Source organism: Alosa sapidissima, chromosome 7 (assembly GCF_018492685.1).
Source record: "Alosa sapidissima isolate fAloSap1 chromosome 7, fAloSap1.pri, whole genome shotgun sequence".
Lineage (NCBI taxonomy): Eukaryota > Metazoa > Chordata > Actinopteri > Clupeiformes > Clupeidae > Alosa > Alosa sapidissima.
Window position 1 is genome coordinate 20,595,562 of NC_055963.1, and position 16,359 is coordinate 20,611,920.

Sequence of the window (16,359 nt, forward strand, 5' to 3'; positions counted from 1 at the left end):
GTTGACTTTCTGGATGAAGGAAGTTCACCTCCATCTCTATAAAAGGGGAAACCATGTCAACAGGACACAATCAGTAAGGAAGGATCAATGACAGTACAAGACAAGAAAGAAGAGCACAAGACAAGAAATAAGAGCATATTTGTTTGGTGAGCATCTCATGTCTTTTCTTTTTACAAATGGCAAACTGTACAATATTACTCAAACTATGATTTAAATGATTTTTATATGATTGCAAATGCAATGCTATATGGCTACTTGTTGAATGAAACAGGAACTGTTTCCAACTGTTGCCAAAGTCATAGTCATCATTATTCACTGATGGAAATGTACATCCAAAGCATTGTACCTTATAATTTACAATATTATTTGAATACAATACTTCTACTGCTGACATGTCTCCTGTGTTTTTTTTTTTTTAACCCTAGCATACTGTACATCCTTCTGCAGCCACATGGCGAACCTGAGTGTGCTCTGCCTCTTGGTGTCACTGCTTCACCTGGCTCCTCTCCAGGCCTGCAGAGTAGGGACAAAGGAGGAATGTGACAGAGCCCCTTTTGTCCCCAGTCACAGTCTCGTTGGTGAGGGTTTTAACGTGGTGACGCTTCAGCACAAAGGTGCTTACGCTATTGACATGCAGACCTACCTTACCCCTACCAACACCTGTACCTTGTGTACCAACCCTCTCATGGGGGACCAACTGCAGAAACTGCCCCTGTCTGTGCTGGACTGGCGAGCCTTCAGTACTTGCAGGCAAAGTCTGTCCAGTTCTGTGTTTAGCTCTGTTAGTTCTCTTTTGGAAAGCTCTACCTCGTCCATTGAGAATGACTGGAAGGTGGGCATGGGCCTGCCTGGAGTTGCTAATGTGCAGCTAGCGGGTAGTCAGTCAGCTGAGTCCAAGTTTGCCACCCACAGACAAAGAGTGGACAAGACTTCGTTCACCTCCCATCAGCTTACCTGTTCTTATTACCGGTCAGTGCAAAGACTGAACACACATACACACTTTCTCTTGTTTCCTTGAGTATTATATTGTCCTGAAAGTACTGTCATAACAACATTTCCTTTTTTACAGCTACCGTGTCCCCAGTGCACCTCCCCTGAGTCCAGAGTTTCAGAAACATGTCGACTCCCTCCCCCACGAATACTCCATAGACACCGCCTACCTGTACCGGCGCTTTATCAATACCTACGGCACTCACTACATCCAGCAGGTGCATCTTGGTGGGAGTTTTAAAAGGGTAACGTCTGTCCGCACTTGCTTGTCCACTTTAAACAAGATATCTGCTACCCAGGTGGAGAACTGCCTGAGAGTAGGTATCTCAGTGGGTCTTGGTCAGTTAGAAGCATCTGCATCCAGTGGCAGCTGTAGAAAAGTGCTAAATAACCAGGACAGTGTGACAGGGTACAATCTGGGCTTTCTGAACCACATCACAATGGTGTCGGGTGGAGATGGGTGGCCAGGGGTGTTTTCCATGACCCGAAATGACTCAGTCGGGTTCCACAGGTGGCTAGGCAGCATCAAGGAAAACCCTGAGATTGTGTCCTATTCTCTCCTCCCCATCCACGAGCTGGTGAGCAACGCCACTGTGAGGGGTCACCTCCAGCAGGAGGTCAGGAAGTACATCTTAGACAATGGCATGGCAAAAAAGCCCAAACCCCCAGCATGTGGCTGGAATCGGCCCAACCTCTCCCCGGATTGCTGCCCGCTGCACACACACAGGGGCCGGCTCACAGTGTCGGTGCTCAGGGCCTGGGGTCTGAAGGGGGACCCTGTGGGCCGTACCGAGGGCTACGTTAGATTTTGGTATAACGGCCACTACCGAAGAACAAGATGGATCAAATCAAATAACAACCCTGTATGGAACTCACACTTTGACCTGGGAAATGTTGACACAACGCAGCGACTTAGAATTGAGGCTTGGGACAAAGACGTGAAACACGACGACAGATTAGGAAGGTGTGAAATCTACCTGAGACCGGGAAGTCACCACCATACCTGCTGGTTAAAGCGTGGTCGTTTCACATTTTCATACAACCTTCAGTGTGATCCATATCTGACTGGCCCAAAGTGTAATGTTTATTGGCCCAGACCCTAAAATAGATGGATAGATGCTTATCCTTTCATTTAAATCTTTATGTCCCCATGTACATAGACAGCTATGAGGTGTTAACGAGGTCTGGAACCTGTTCCTTTTTTTCAGAGGTAGAAATTAAATAGGAAGCTTAAAACAACTAGATTAAAAAAATCTGTGACAGAGAACGTAATCTCTGGAATGAGTGCATGCTTACAGTAACTCAGTTTAGACTTTAGTCTCCGCTATGTGTGACCGTTTTTGAGAGATGGCATGTGCACAGCTCATTGTATCTTCAGCAGGCAGTACCATTCAGTAAGACAAAGCAATGTGAAATGTTCATAACAGTAACCTGGTATAGTGTCTGGAGAAGAGACAATATGAAATATGTACACTTTGGCCATTTTACCAACCCTGGCGACAGCCCTGTATGACTAACACTGTATGGGATGATTGATTTGCTATCTGTATATTATTATCTGCATGTAAATAAAATGCTTCACTCAACACATTTCTGACTTAGGTGCTTTGATTTTAGTGACATCTATGACATGACACTCCTGAGAAAGACACTTACAATGGATACCCTAGTTCTTCATAAGCCTTATATTACAGTTTTTCTCGATTGTTAAAACGCATTTTTGAAATTATGCCTCCACTTTCCAAAACTCTAAACACAAATCCATAACTACTCACTCAACCCCCAAAATGTCCTATACTTTCAGGTCAAAACTAAGTTCTACACTCAAAACCATTGAATCTGTCTGAAAACAAACAAACTTTGCCTTTAGACATTAACACACAAGACCTCAAAAACATATACACCACTACAGCCTTTACACACTGATGAGATTAATTCAAAGCACTACCGCAAAAAAACTTGCTACTACAACATGTACATTTTGCTTATGTTTTTTTCCATCCAACAACCACCTTTACATGATGAACACAATATACAAAACACAACAAATACACACATTTCCAAGTTGTTTAAGTGTACAGTACTTGTATAACTGTACTGTAGTAAAAATTACTCTAACTGAAATTTAGTGGAAAAAGTAACTTACCTCAGTACTGTAAATGTACTGTGAAAATATGTAACTGATATAATGTGGAAAAATGTAAAATATATTTTGTTGCATTTACCAATATACAACAATGAAACAACTGTTTCACTTTCATCTAGCCTATCTAACTTGAGGTTCTGGTTGGTGTGTGAACAATTTTGACTCTTAGGGTTTCCAGCTGGAGAATTGCGCTAACGGCTAACTGGGTTTGAGATGTGGTGACTGGACTTAATTATATCGAATGCCAGTGCTTTCTAAATGAGAATATAGTGCAGTGAGAAATTAAGGAATTTGTGAGTAGAGTTTTTCTGCAAAGGTTCAAAGCATTTGAATTAGCCTATGTGTGAAAACAGGAGAATCGAGAAAAACTGGCAACTGCAGACTTCTGAGAAACATTAATGCAACAGTGACCTCTACAGTTAAAATTGTTTAATGCCATGCAGTTCTTAGACAGCCTACCTGAAGAGTAGTTTGTGCCCTTGATGATTTGGTGGCTTATTCCTGACTTTACCAGTTGACTAGGAGGCGAACATAAGAGGATGATATTTGTGCTATCCTGCAAGAAGAAGAGACAGCAATCACCCCCCTCACGTTTGGTAAGGGAGAAAAACTAGACAACCAATGTTCAATAAAACTTCTGATTAACGGAATCACATCACTACTAACCAGAGCCATAAAGAGATTAGCCTACAGTATGTTGTTACAAAAATGTCAATATTTTGTCTTGCCATGGCAAGTAATGCTTTGCTATGCTGAGGTCGATGTCTCTTTGTATTCCATTGTCCATTGTATTCACTGCGATATTCTGTATCTTTCTAATGCTTGAAAAGAGGCATCTGCAACCACCTTCTGCAACTCAGCACGGTAATTATAGGGATGGGGGATATCTAGTGACTTTTAAATGTAAATCAATCCACATGTGCTATCAATAATCATGACTTGTACTGTAAGTCTCATTCACATAACCGGAACATGCATGTAGTGTTCAAACACAATAACTCCTTTTTATGTCCTGATTACACTTTACACCAACAGGCAATTACCCTCCACGTCTATAAAAGGAGAAACAGTGTGGACAAAGTCCTATCAGTAAAGAACAATCTAGTGGAGAAGCAGACACACACACATACTGTATAGACAACATCGAAGAAGATCTCTTGTAAGTAGGCATACATGCTGTACAGTTACTTTCCTGCAATCCACTACAAGAAGAAATTATATACTGAACTTTATAAGTTATGCCATTGATGTATTCGATAGTATTACAGACAAAAGACATCCGAGAAATCTAGAGACCTCTACAGTATCTTCCTTTTAGATGAAAGAAGTGAAGAGTTATTAGGCAAGTGGAGAGCAAGGTCTAGAGAAGCTATTAACTATAAAATATTTTACCTTTTATCATAGGACACAGCCTGCAAACCCACTGTCGAGCCAAGCTGATCCAGTGTACTTCGTACCCATTTAGTGCTAAGGCGGATTTTATGATACCCTTGGGTTGTTGACGTTCTTTTGATGTTATTTTCCCCAGCTTCCACATGGCGAACCTGAGTGTGCTCTGCCTCTTGGTGTCACTGCTTCACCTGGCTCCTCTCCAGGCCTGCAGAGTAGGGAAAAAGAAAGAATGTGAAAGAGCCCCTTTTGTTCCCGGACACAGTCTGGTTGGTGAGGGTTTTGATGTGGTAACGCTTCAGCGCAAAGGTGCTTACGTTACTGACTTGCAGACCTACCTTACCCCTACCAACACCTGTACGCTGTGTTCCAATCGTCTCATGGGGAACCAGGCGCAGAAAATGCCCCTGACCGTGCTGGACTGGAGACCCTCCAGTACTTGCAGACAGAGTCTGTCCAGCTTCTTTTTTAACTCTGTTAGCTCACTGTTAGCAAGCTCCTCCTTATCCATTACAAATGACTGGAAAGTGGACCTGGGTCTACAAAGAGTTGCTGACCAGCAACTTGCGGGTAGTCAGTCTGCCGAGGTAATTTTTGCCTCCTCTCAACAACAAGAAGACAAAACCTCGTTCATCACCCATCAGCTTACCTGTTCTCATTACCGGTCAGTGTCAAGATTTCATACAGCCAACTTTCTGATATGAAAATAAGGAACACGGGGGGGGGGGGGTATAGGCTATGTGTGTGTGTGTGTGTGTGTGTGTGTGTGTATTGCAAGATTTATATAAAAAAAATATATTGTGGGCCCGTTTACTAAACTGTGTGAAATGAATGCACAGAAAATGAGTGCAATATTTACTAAAATGAATGCATAATATAGGCCCTACTACATTCTATGATTCTACCATATACTGTAGATTCTCTAAATTCTATAATTGAGTAAAGCGAGTGCATAATTTGGTCAAATTTGGCTTTTTTTCTGTTTCAGCAGCAAGTACCGGTAGGCTAGCCTAGTTGGTTATCTTGCACAGATGCACTGTAAAACTCTGAGCAAGACATCATCTCACGCTCACAGCATAATATAGGCCTAGTGACTCACAGGGGCTTAAACAAAAAGTGCATTCTCTGCTCGTATAGTGATGATAGACAAACTGAGAGGGATAAATGACAGCAGCAAGGTTTCCCTTTATCTTATATAAATCGTGCATTCTTCATTCATAGTCTAACTTATTATATTGATCTGTCATAGATTTGCACTGAGTTGATTCTCATCAGTTCAATACGGAACACATCTTTTTCCTTTCAAATACTGGACGATTCCGTATTTTACGGAACGGTTGGCAACCCCACTGATACTTATATTACAACATCTTGTTCTTGCTAAACCCATTTGCCTTGTTTGATTATTGTAGCCTATAATGAAGACTAAAAAAATCGTTCTCAATTCTTCTGTTGTCTAGTTACCGTGTCCCTTGGGTACCTCCTCTGAGTCCAGAATTTCATCAACATGTCAAGTCTCTTCCACACAAATATTCCAATGACACCGCCTACTTGTACAGGCACTTTATTGATACCTACGGAACACACTACATCCACCAGGTGAATCTTGGTGGGAAGTTTAAAAGAGTAACGTCCATCCGTACCTGCTTGTCCACTTTAAACCAGATATCTGTTACCCAGGTGGAGAAATGCCTGAGTGCTGGCCTCTCAGTCGGTCTTGGTCAAGTAGAAGCCTCTGTATCCAGTGACAGCTGCAGAAAAGTGCTAAACAATCAGGACAGTGTGACAGGGTACACTCAGGGATTTCTGAACCACATCACTGAGGTTTCGGGTGGAAATAGGTGGTCAGGGGTGTTTTCCATGACCCAAAATGACTCAGAGGGGTTTCATAGGTGGCTGAGTAGTATCAAGAAGAACCCAGACATCGTGTCCTACTCAATACGTCCACTTCATCACCTGGTGAAGAGCACCACCGTGAGACTTAACCTTCAGAGGGAGATCAGAGCATATGTTGAAAAGAATGGACTGCCAAAGGAGCCGGAACCCCAAACATGTGGCTTTGATCATCCCAACCTCTCCCCAAACTGCTGCCCCCTGCATACACACAGAGGCTGGCTCACCGTGACGGTGGCCAGGGCCTGGGCTCTGCATGGGAAACTATTAGGGCCTCCAGAGGGCTACGTTAAAGTCTTCTATGGTGGCATCGAGCAAAGGACCGCATGGATCAAGTCTTATGACCCAATATGGCACGCACAATTTAGCTATGGACATGTTGACACAACACAACAGCTTTCGCTCCAGGTTTGGGTCAAAGGCTGGTGGTGGAAAGAAGATCACTTAGGAGGTTGTGTAGTATCCATACAAAGAGGAAATCATTACCATGACTGCTGGATGAACCAAGGTGTTTTCTCATATTCATACAGCCTTCAATGTGATCCACATCTGATTGGTCCTAAGTGCAACATGTACTGGCCTATTCCATGAAATGGACAGACTTATTTTGATCTGTTTTTGATCCTGTCATTTAATTAATCATTCATTCATCAGTCATTCAATCATTCATTTAACAACAAATTGCCATTTATGGCTATACAAATTGTGTCTGATTTGAACTGAAACTAAAAGCCCTAATTGATACCTTTCAACAATGTCAATGACAAAACGACAAATTTGTTAATGAACATTATTTGAGCAAGGTCATGAGATTTGGAAGTGATTATTGAATGTAGATAGATAGATAGATAGATAGATAGATACTTTATTGATCCCCAAGAGGAAATTCAAGCTGAATGTTGTCTGTATTAAAGCAATTTGAAAGTATCCACGTCAAACTTCACAAAGTTAGCCTATATCGTGAATGTGTAAAATGTTCTGAAAAATAGACATAGCACTGAGATAAGTATGAAAATTAAAGCAAGTAAATAGACAGTCCATTATAACAATGCAACAGTGACCTCTTCAGTTCTAAATATTTCATGCAGCACAATGTTGCATGAGGTAAAAGTTTAATTTAGGCCTGCAGTTCCTTTTCTGAAAGCTTAAATGTTAACAGTGATTCCACTATCTCTGAAACCATTAACACTTGTATCAAAAGTGTGCCAACCTGAATGCACATTATTTTAGCTTTTGTTTCATATCACTACTTAGCCCTACTAGCCAACACCTACTGTACTAGCCAATTCCCTGAAAGTATTAACATGGACATATCTAAGCATTTATTATGTATCAAAGGTCAAAATCCCTGTGCACAGCTCTTCTTACTGATGGTGCTGTATACAGTAACTATTGAAAAGTCAAAAAGTATACATCACACACTGGAGGGTATATTTTGCTGACTTTATTTGGCGCGAACAACGCGTTTCGCAAGTTGCTTCATCAGGTTCACGTTCACAGTCAATCTGACACCCGCAGGTGAAATAGGTGGTAACATCATCACATGACCACACCAGACCCAGTGAGAGTACTCCACACTCTAACACACCAGAAAATACAATCAATACATCATCAATTCAATATCCTGCATATTTTGGCTTGCATATAGGCCTACATATACACAATCGATGTCATTTAAGCATATATGTATCAAAAAGCATATTGCATGTTCAAATTGCATTTTTTTTTATTTCAATTTTAATTTCGGTCATTACCCATATCAACCAACAATTCATTTACATTGAAAAATACTCATACAAAAATATACTCGAGTTCATGCAACTGCAAAAGTTGTTTGATTAAATTACCTCCTCGTGGTTGAGGTTTGATCCTATGAACTCAAGGGTAGTGGCTGGTCCATGACTCTTATCTCTGTAATGCCTTGCAATTGCATAATTAAAGTTACCATTTCTGATTGCTACGTTATGTTCCGCAATTCTTAATTTTAAATTGCGTTTAGTTTGGCCTATGTACATTAGTCCACAAGGACATTTTAACATATATATGACGTGAGTTGAGAGGCAATTAATAAAATCTTTAATTTCATATTTCTTGCCAGAATGGGGGTGACTAAAATACTTTGTGTCAAATGTATTTGAACAATGTGCGCATTTCCCACATCTGTAATTGCCATACACCTGTTGAGCAAGCCAATTCTTCCTGGGGGGTTCCTGAAATGTAGAGCTGACCACCATCTTTAATGTTTTTGCCTCTTTTAAAACAAAATCGAAATGTCAAGAAAATGTATTTTGTCACAACTATGTTCCATAGTGAAGTGCAAAGATGGATGAGTACCATTGATGTAATCATTAAACTACAACAATTGATCTTCAGAACCCACGAATATTACCAAAATGTCATCAATAAAATGCTTAAAAAACAGGATATTATCGGGTTGTTATTGAAAACATACCGGTCTTCCCACAAACCCATAAATAAATTGGCAAATGGAGAACCCATGCTTGTTCCTTGGGTCTCTAAAACGTATTTATTATTAAACATGAAATAGTTGGACTTTAAAATGAACCTCGTCATAAACATCAGTAATTCGGTTGGAAAAGCGTCATCATGTCTAGATGTGAGGTAAAAATGCATGGCCTCCAATCCACCCTCATGAGGGATGTTAGTATACAAGCTTCAACATCAAAAGTTACAAGGAAAGACTTTTCTGGTATATAAATCATCCATCTTTACATGCTACTATAGGTCTCCATGGGGGGTTTTCTCTTTTAAGAATTCATATTGACTTTTTGTTAACCATTTATTTTCTAGTGCATTAAGTAGTAGTGCATCCCTTTCCTTCATGTATTTCTCAACCAGGTTCTATGGTAGCTGTTCATAAAAATTGATGTTGTTTAATTGTTTAATTACTTCAGTCACATAGTCTTTAGTATTTTGTATCACAATTGCCCCACCTTTATCTGCAGATTTTACAATAATGTTGATATTTCCAACTCTTAATTCATCCAAGGCTTTTCTCTCTTGCATACTGATATTATATTTGTTCTTTCTGCTTGCTTTCAATTTGTTCAAATCCTTCTCTACCAACTTGCTAAGTCAGTAAGGTGGCATTTTGAGCATAAATGTGGACTTCTTCTTAAATTTATGCAACGGGTCTAGCACATCATAAATCACAGTGTCACAAGAAGGTTTAGAACAGGGGTGTCAAACTCATTTTCATAGAGGGCCACATCATTGCATTTTTAGGTTGCTGAGGGCCACATAATCATCAACGCAAGCATGGTGCAACCATGAAATCTGTATTGCAGTATGGTTAATTCAAAATTGGTGTGAAATAATGGTCCTAACCACTTTAAAACAGTGTGGCTGAAATAAAAAAACAAACATAGCCAGTAAACAATAAACAGTAACATTTTCAAATGCAACTTCTAGGCCTATTAGTTAACAACTGATCAATATTCATTCATGGACTGACTCTGATGAGAATAAACTGCATAACAATGTCCATAACACTTGTTTGTACTCACCACTAAAAGAAACTGTGGCTAAGAAGGGTACTGTGTGTGTGTGTGTGTGTGTGTGTGTGTGTGTGTGTGTGTGTGAGAGAGAGAGAGAGAGAGAGAGAGAGAGAGAGAGAGAGAGAGAGAGAGAGTGAGCTATTATAGGGACACCCATCCCCCCTCCACCACCCCCGCAAAAAAAATCACGCGTGGACAATATTTGTCCGGTGGATCCAGAGGCAATTAGAGAAAGAAGCAACTCTAAAACAAAAATTCCAGAAGTGGCTGCCCAAAGTAAAACCAGGTGAGAGGAACAAGTTTAAGTATGTTCTGAAACCACCAGGCAGGATTTCGATCTTCATAGACAAATGCCTTAAGATGAGGCGTTTAGGAGAAGGAAGAACGAAGAAAAAGAAGAAGAAGCAGAAAAGTAAGAAGAAAGAAGGGAATGAGGAGGACAAGGAGGTGAAGCACAAGAACAAGGACAAGGAGAAGCCCGAGGAGAAGTGTAATGGTGACAAACTGTTTCAGCAAATCTACCTTTTATTTATTTGTATATTTATTTGTTAGTACTTGTTTATTTAACTAATAACTGTTAATATGTTGATGATTAATATGTGACGTTCCGGTTACCATAACAACCGGAATGTTTACTGCCTCCTCAGTTGATGTTTATGCTGAGTGAGGCAGGTATGTATAGCGACTACGCTCCGACCAATATCATATTGAATATGATAATAATTGATAAATACTAGATAAATATACACAAAATGTTGGATAAAAACATGTAACATATGTAGATACACTGTTCTCTAACTGTATTGAGTCCCGTAAGATATTAGCCTAACATTGTTAATCTTCATTATAAACTATAGCCAAGGCTAGTAAGTAACGTCAAGAGTATTCAATTTGCTGTTATGAATTAATTGTATAGGCCTACTGTTATGAATTAATTGTATACTGTTTGTTGTCTTTCTTAATGGGGTTTCGTAATGTCGGGACAATTTATCTTAGGATAACTAATGTTTAAACCATAGATTATATACGTTGGAGAGAGATGCCGTTGGAGACGCGGCGCGCGCTGAGAACACAATTTAAAAGTGAAAAATACTTAGCGAACAGCTTATTGCCTATCTACCAACATTATATGGGGAAACGGGAACTCATTGTTTTTTGTCTTATTGTAGGGCTTGATCTGACTTTATTCCGTGCCTCCCTGTTTTGTGTGTACATGTTGGTTGACGACAGGAGCTGCAAACCCCTTAAATAAAAAAAGCAGTTAACGCATTGGTGTGAGCGTCTACGTCCTTTGTGGTGGAGCTGGAGAGATCCGCTACAGAAGTACGAGGAGAATGAGGAGGAGGACGACGAGGAGGAGGATAAGGAGGAGGACGAGGAGGAGGCGAAAAAGCCAGGGTTCTTTGCGAACAAGGCTGGTCATTGAACAGCAGGCGACTGCAACAAAAACCCCAGCAGCACTGTACATCCCACGAGAGCGCAAATTACCAGAGTTTAGTGGGTGCATCAAGAAGCCTGGCGATGTGAGCATTGATGAGTGGGTGGCCTCCATGAAATCCTCCTCCTGCATGATGAGGATTCCAGAAGAAGAGCAAGCAGAACTGGCGAGACAGCATTTAAAAGATGAAGCCAAAGCCACAGTAAAGTTCATGTTATCCCCCACCAAATCGAACTCTGTCAAAGATATATTCAACATTCTTCTGGAGACATATGGTGACAAAGTACCTATTGGCACCAGACTGAAGGAGTTCTATGATCGGAGACAGGCACATGGGGAAACGATACGATCATATGCATATGATTTAAAAGATAAAATGAGTCAGATTCAGTGCCGAAACCCAGACCGCGTTCCAAATGCAGAGGCCATATTGATCGAACAGCTCATCCTGGGTCTAAGGGACGACTTCCTAAGACGATGAAGCGGAGACTGAAAGAGGATCATGGCCAAAATTTCAGTGATGTGATGCAGGCGGCTATTACCTACTCAGAGGAGGAAGAGGACATGCAGGTGTCGAGGTGCCATTGTCCAAGAGGTGTGATAAATGCAGCTAAAGCTGAAGATCCATCCTCCACATTGAACATGGAGTCACTTTGTGAGGAAGTAAGAAAAATAGCTGCCCGTCAAGAAGAGCTCTACCGAGTGTTACACAGCCAAAGCCAACGATCACCTCGTGTCCCAAAGAGGTAGCCATTAAGAGACAGTGAAGGCCAGTACATCTGCTACACGTGTGGAGAGTCCAGTCACACCAGTCGACACTGTACCCGTGGCCGAGTCCCCCGGCAAAGACATGCCTCTGGAGAAGCAGACAGTGCACGGAATACTCTACCAGAGAGCGAACCAAGACCCCCTGGTTTATCGATGGTCAGGAGTGGGTTGGCAGACTGCGTTAACACTGAGGTCGACCAGTTCCTGAAACAAAGTGCATTTGGTGACTGCTGGACTGTTGACCTGATGATCTCGGGAGTGAAGACGAACTGCCTTTGGGACACTTGGGTCTGAGGTCACCACCATCAAAGAGTCTCACTTCAGAAAACACTTTGGAGAGGAACAGCTAAAGTCCACCCATTGGGTGGAGCTGACTGCAGCCAATGGACTGAACATCCCGGTCCTTGGTTGTCTTGAAGCAGATGTGGAGTGTTTTGGAACCACTCTTGAGCGGCGGTGCATCTTCATCCTGAGAGACACCCATCCGGATGTTGAAAAGATGAATGGGCTCCCAGGCATTATGGGGATGAGCATCATCAAAGATCTGGTGACCTCTCTGCCGGGTGTGGATGCGAAGAGGATGAAAAGACATGGTGGTCCACCAGAGGCAAGCGTCCGTCGTGTGTTGGCTAGGGTCAAGAAAGAGGTGGAATTTGTGGGTCCAGATGGCAAGATTGGGTTCGTCAAGGTGGCTGGCAGAGAAGTGATTACCATCCCACCGCACAGCGAGAAGGTGATTAAAGGCTGGTGCAGGATACCTCCAACCATAGAGTGCCAGGTCCTGGTGGAAGCCACTCCAAAGACCAGCATCCAGAAGGGACTTCTGGTTGCCAACACACTCGGAAGGGGCAGCAGGTGGAAAAGTCCCCTTCAGGGTTATGCACACCAGCGAGAAGTCCATAAAACTGATGCCCAGAGACAGGGTAGCTGCGGTGTCCAAGCCACAGAGGATCTATCCAAAAGAGGTGGTGGGGTTTGAGGAAATGGATGGGGTGTTGCATGTCACAGGGCTTAAGCTGAACAGTGTTCACACCACAGTAGACAGCCATCAATGTTTACCTGTTCCAGTGCAGGTAGCTTCTGAAGAGCTGACGGTTGTGCAGCATGCTAAGCTCAGCACGCTGTTGCACAGCTACAGTGACATATTCTCCAGTCATGACAACGACTATGGCTATGGCTACACCACCACAGTGACACACCGCATTCCGACTGTTGACGCCCCTCCTATCAAACAAAGACACCGAAGAGTTCCACCTCAAGTATACCAGGAGTTCAAGCGGCATGTTCAGGACTTGGTGGGGCAAGGGATCCTTCAGGAGAGCAGCCGTCCCTTGGGCATCACCAGCAGTCATTGTCCAAAAGAAAGACGGCACTGTGCGCTTTTGCTGTGACTACCGAAAGCTGAACATGGTCACATGCAAAGATGCGTAGGCTACCCTCTGCCGCAAATGGAGGAGTCCCTGGATGAACTGGGCAATGCCAAGCTCTCCTCCACTTTAGACCTGACTGCTGGCTACTTCCAGGTGGCGATGAGTCCCGAAGACAGGGAGAAGACCGCTGTCACCACTCCCTTTGGCCTGTTTGAGTGGACCAGATATGACACAGATACATGTATGGGGCAGTGCTGGTATTTTGAACGGAGATCAAAATGGTAATATTTTCTACTGAAGTATTTTCCCATGGGTATGTGTCGGTATAACGTATTATGATGGAGATATTTGTTCCTGATCGATATTTCGCATCAACTTTCTCAATTAAGTTGAACCTTTTGTAATGGGGGCCATTACAAGCGCTCTTTTATAAGCGCTCGCTCATGACAGAGGCCTATATAAAAACAAGCTACTTGACAAGGACTACCGTCTGTTAAGTATCAATTTAGTTTTCTAGAAAGTATAGCATCCGTTTATCGTTCACCACTAATTAGCTCACCTAAGGAAACAGAAGAGTCCCACCGTATCCACAGGAGTCGTCGCCCCTCTCCCCTGCCATCCATCCCTGACGGCCACGAGTGACTCATCTCCATTCTCACACACCCAAACAGGTTGGATAACGATACGAACTTTTACACACCCTGGACGAGAGTGGATGCATTATTGGGACAATTCTGATACAGTAATGTTTTAAGTGTTTTGTTGTAAATGTTAAGTCCGTTTTAAGTTGTAGCCTAGTAGGATGTGTGAATGAGAGTGATTAGGCATTAGGCCACTGTTTTGGTGTTTTATTATTTAAGGGTATTCTATTAGCCTAGATAAAATATAGACATTATACTATATTAAATACTCATTTATCTATAATTTAAATTGCCTGTTATTATTTATTATAGCTACTAGTATTATATTATAATATATACTCACCTAGTTTAAAGTGCTGGTGATTTGTTAAGGTAGGTGCCTCACCTGGGCAGTAGACTGAACATTATATAGTATTATGATGATATTTGTTCCTGATCGATGTTTCGTATCAACTTTCTCAATTAAGTTGAACCGTTGTCCTAGACTGGCTCTTTTCACAGATTACATGTTACATCATCTAATCTGCAGGCAGAGTGGTGAAGTAGAGCATATAGGCCAGTATAATCTAATGGGTTTTGCCGGCATCCGGAAAGTAACTCTGTCTCTCTATGTCTACTGTGTAGGCGTATGCTTTCATGTTCTTCTCTTATCAACAGATCTCCTGTAATGCTTCATTGCTGGCCACTCTGATCCAGTCCCATGTTGAGTCTTTGGACAACACCACCCTCATGTTTAATTTCTGCTGAGATGACCACTCCTCCATGCATATCTTTGTGCACAGGCCTACTCCTCCACTTTCTACCTCCATTCTCAGAGCTGCAGCCAGCCAGAAGCAGATGGGCTCCCCCTATTTAGTCGGGTTCTGCTCAAGGTTTCTTCCTGGAACATGGGAGTTTTTCCTAGCCACTGTTGCCATATGGCGTGCTTGTAGGGGGTTAAGGCTGTTTCTTCTGAATTTATAATAATAAAAAAGTGTTATATATCTGTGTTTCATTAGTTCCTTTTTTATTATTATATTTCATATCAAAAGTATTCAGCCACCTGTCTGAATTTGTGAAGCACCAAGTCCTGGTGAGATGAGCTTTATAAGTGACTTTCAAGGCCTTGTATTTTTGCTGGGATTTTCAGAACTACTATACCCTGTTTCAGTAGTCTAAATGATGTAACATACATAATAAATGCTTAGATATGTCCATGTTAATACTTTCAGGGAATTGGCTAGTAAAGTAGGTGTTGCCTAGTAGGGCTAAGTAGTGATATGAAACAAAAGCTAAAATAATGTGCATTCAGGTTGGCACACTTTTGATACAAGTGTTAATGGTTTCAGAGATAGTGGAATCACTGTTAACATTTAAGCTTTCAGAAAAGGAAATGCAGGCCTAAATTAAACTTTTACCTCATGCAACATTGTGCTACATGAAATATTTAGAACTGAAGAGGTCACTGTTGCATTGTTATAATGGACTGTCTATTTACTTGCTTTCATTTTCATATTATCTCAGTGCTATGTCTATTTTTCAGAACATTTTACACATTCACGATATAGGCTAACTTTGTGAAGTTTGACGTGGATACTTTCAAATTGCTTTAATACAGACAACATTCAGCTTGAATTTCCTCTTGGGGATCAATAAAGTATCTATCTATCTATCTATCTATCTATCTACATTAAATAATCACTTCCAAATATCATGACCTTGCTCAAATAATGTTCACCAACAAAACTCAACTACAACTATTTTTGCTGACACGTTGACATTGTTGAAAGTTATCAATTAGGGCTTTTAGTTTCAGTTCAAATCAAACACAATTTGTATAGCCATAGATGGCAATTGGTGGTTAAATGAATGATTGAATGACTGATGAATGAAGGATTAATTGAATGACAGGATCAAAAACAAATCAAATGCCACCATAGAAGACTTTAACGTAGCCCTCTGGAGGCCCTAATAGTTTCCCATGCAGAGCCCAGGCCCTGGCCACCGTCACGGTGAGCCAGCCTCTGTGTGTATGCAGGGGGCAGCTGTTTGGGGAGAGGTTGGGATGATCAAAGCCACATGTTTGGGGTTCCGGCTCCTTTGGCAGTCCATTCTTTTGAACATATGCTCTGATCTCCCTCTGAAGGTTAAGTCTCACGGTGGTGCTCTTCACCAGGTGATGAAGTGGACGTATGGAGTAGGACACCATTTCTGGGTTCTTCTGGAT

At 41.7% G+C, this 16,359-nt stretch overlaps 2 protein-coding genes across 2 annotated transcripts; both read left to right on the forward strand.

Annotated features, from left to right (window-relative positions):
• The first annotated feature begins 451 nt into the window (after positions 1-451).
• Positions 452-2,160, forward strand: LOC121713351 (perforin-1-like). The gene is made up of 3 exons (XM_042097889.1): positions 452-969; positions 1,070-1,954; positions 2,151-2,160. The coding sequence occupies exons 1-3, from the start codon at positions 452-454 to the stop codon at positions 2,158-2,160; spliced, it is 1,413 nt and encodes a 470-aa protein (XP_041953823.1).
• A 2,328-nt stretch (positions 2,161-4,488) lies between these two features.
• LOC121713769 (perforin-1-like) lies at positions 4,489-8,839 on the forward strand. Its single transcript, XM_042098685.1, has 2 exons — positions 4,489-5,189; positions 5,986-8,839. The coding sequence occupies exons 1-2, from the start codon at positions 4,672-4,674 to the stop codon at positions 7,007-7,009; spliced, it is 1,542 nt and encodes a 513-aa protein (XP_041954619.1). The 5' UTR covers positions 4,489-4,671; the 3' UTR covers positions 7,010-8,839.
• The last annotated feature ends 7,520 nt before the right edge of the window (positions 8,840-16,359 follow it).

Bases quoted from the DNA above. Each gene is read 5' to 3' on its own strand.
- LOC121713769 (XM_042098685.1), top strand. From the start codon at position 4,672: ATGGCGAACCTGAGTGTGCTCTGCCTCTTGGTGTCACTGCTTCACCTG. The intron at 5,190-5,985 runs GTCAGTGTCAAG...TCTGTTGTCTAG, and splicing joins CTTACCTGTTCTCATTACCG to TTACCGTGTCCCTTGGGTAC.
- LOC121713351 (XM_042097889.1), top strand. From the start codon at position 452: ATGGCGAACCTGAGTGTGCTCTGCCTCTTGGTGTCACTGCTTCACCTG. The intron at 970-1,069 runs GTCAGTGCAAAG...CCTTTTTTACAG, and splicing joins CTTACCTGTTCTTATTACCG to CTACCGTGTCCCCAGTGCAC.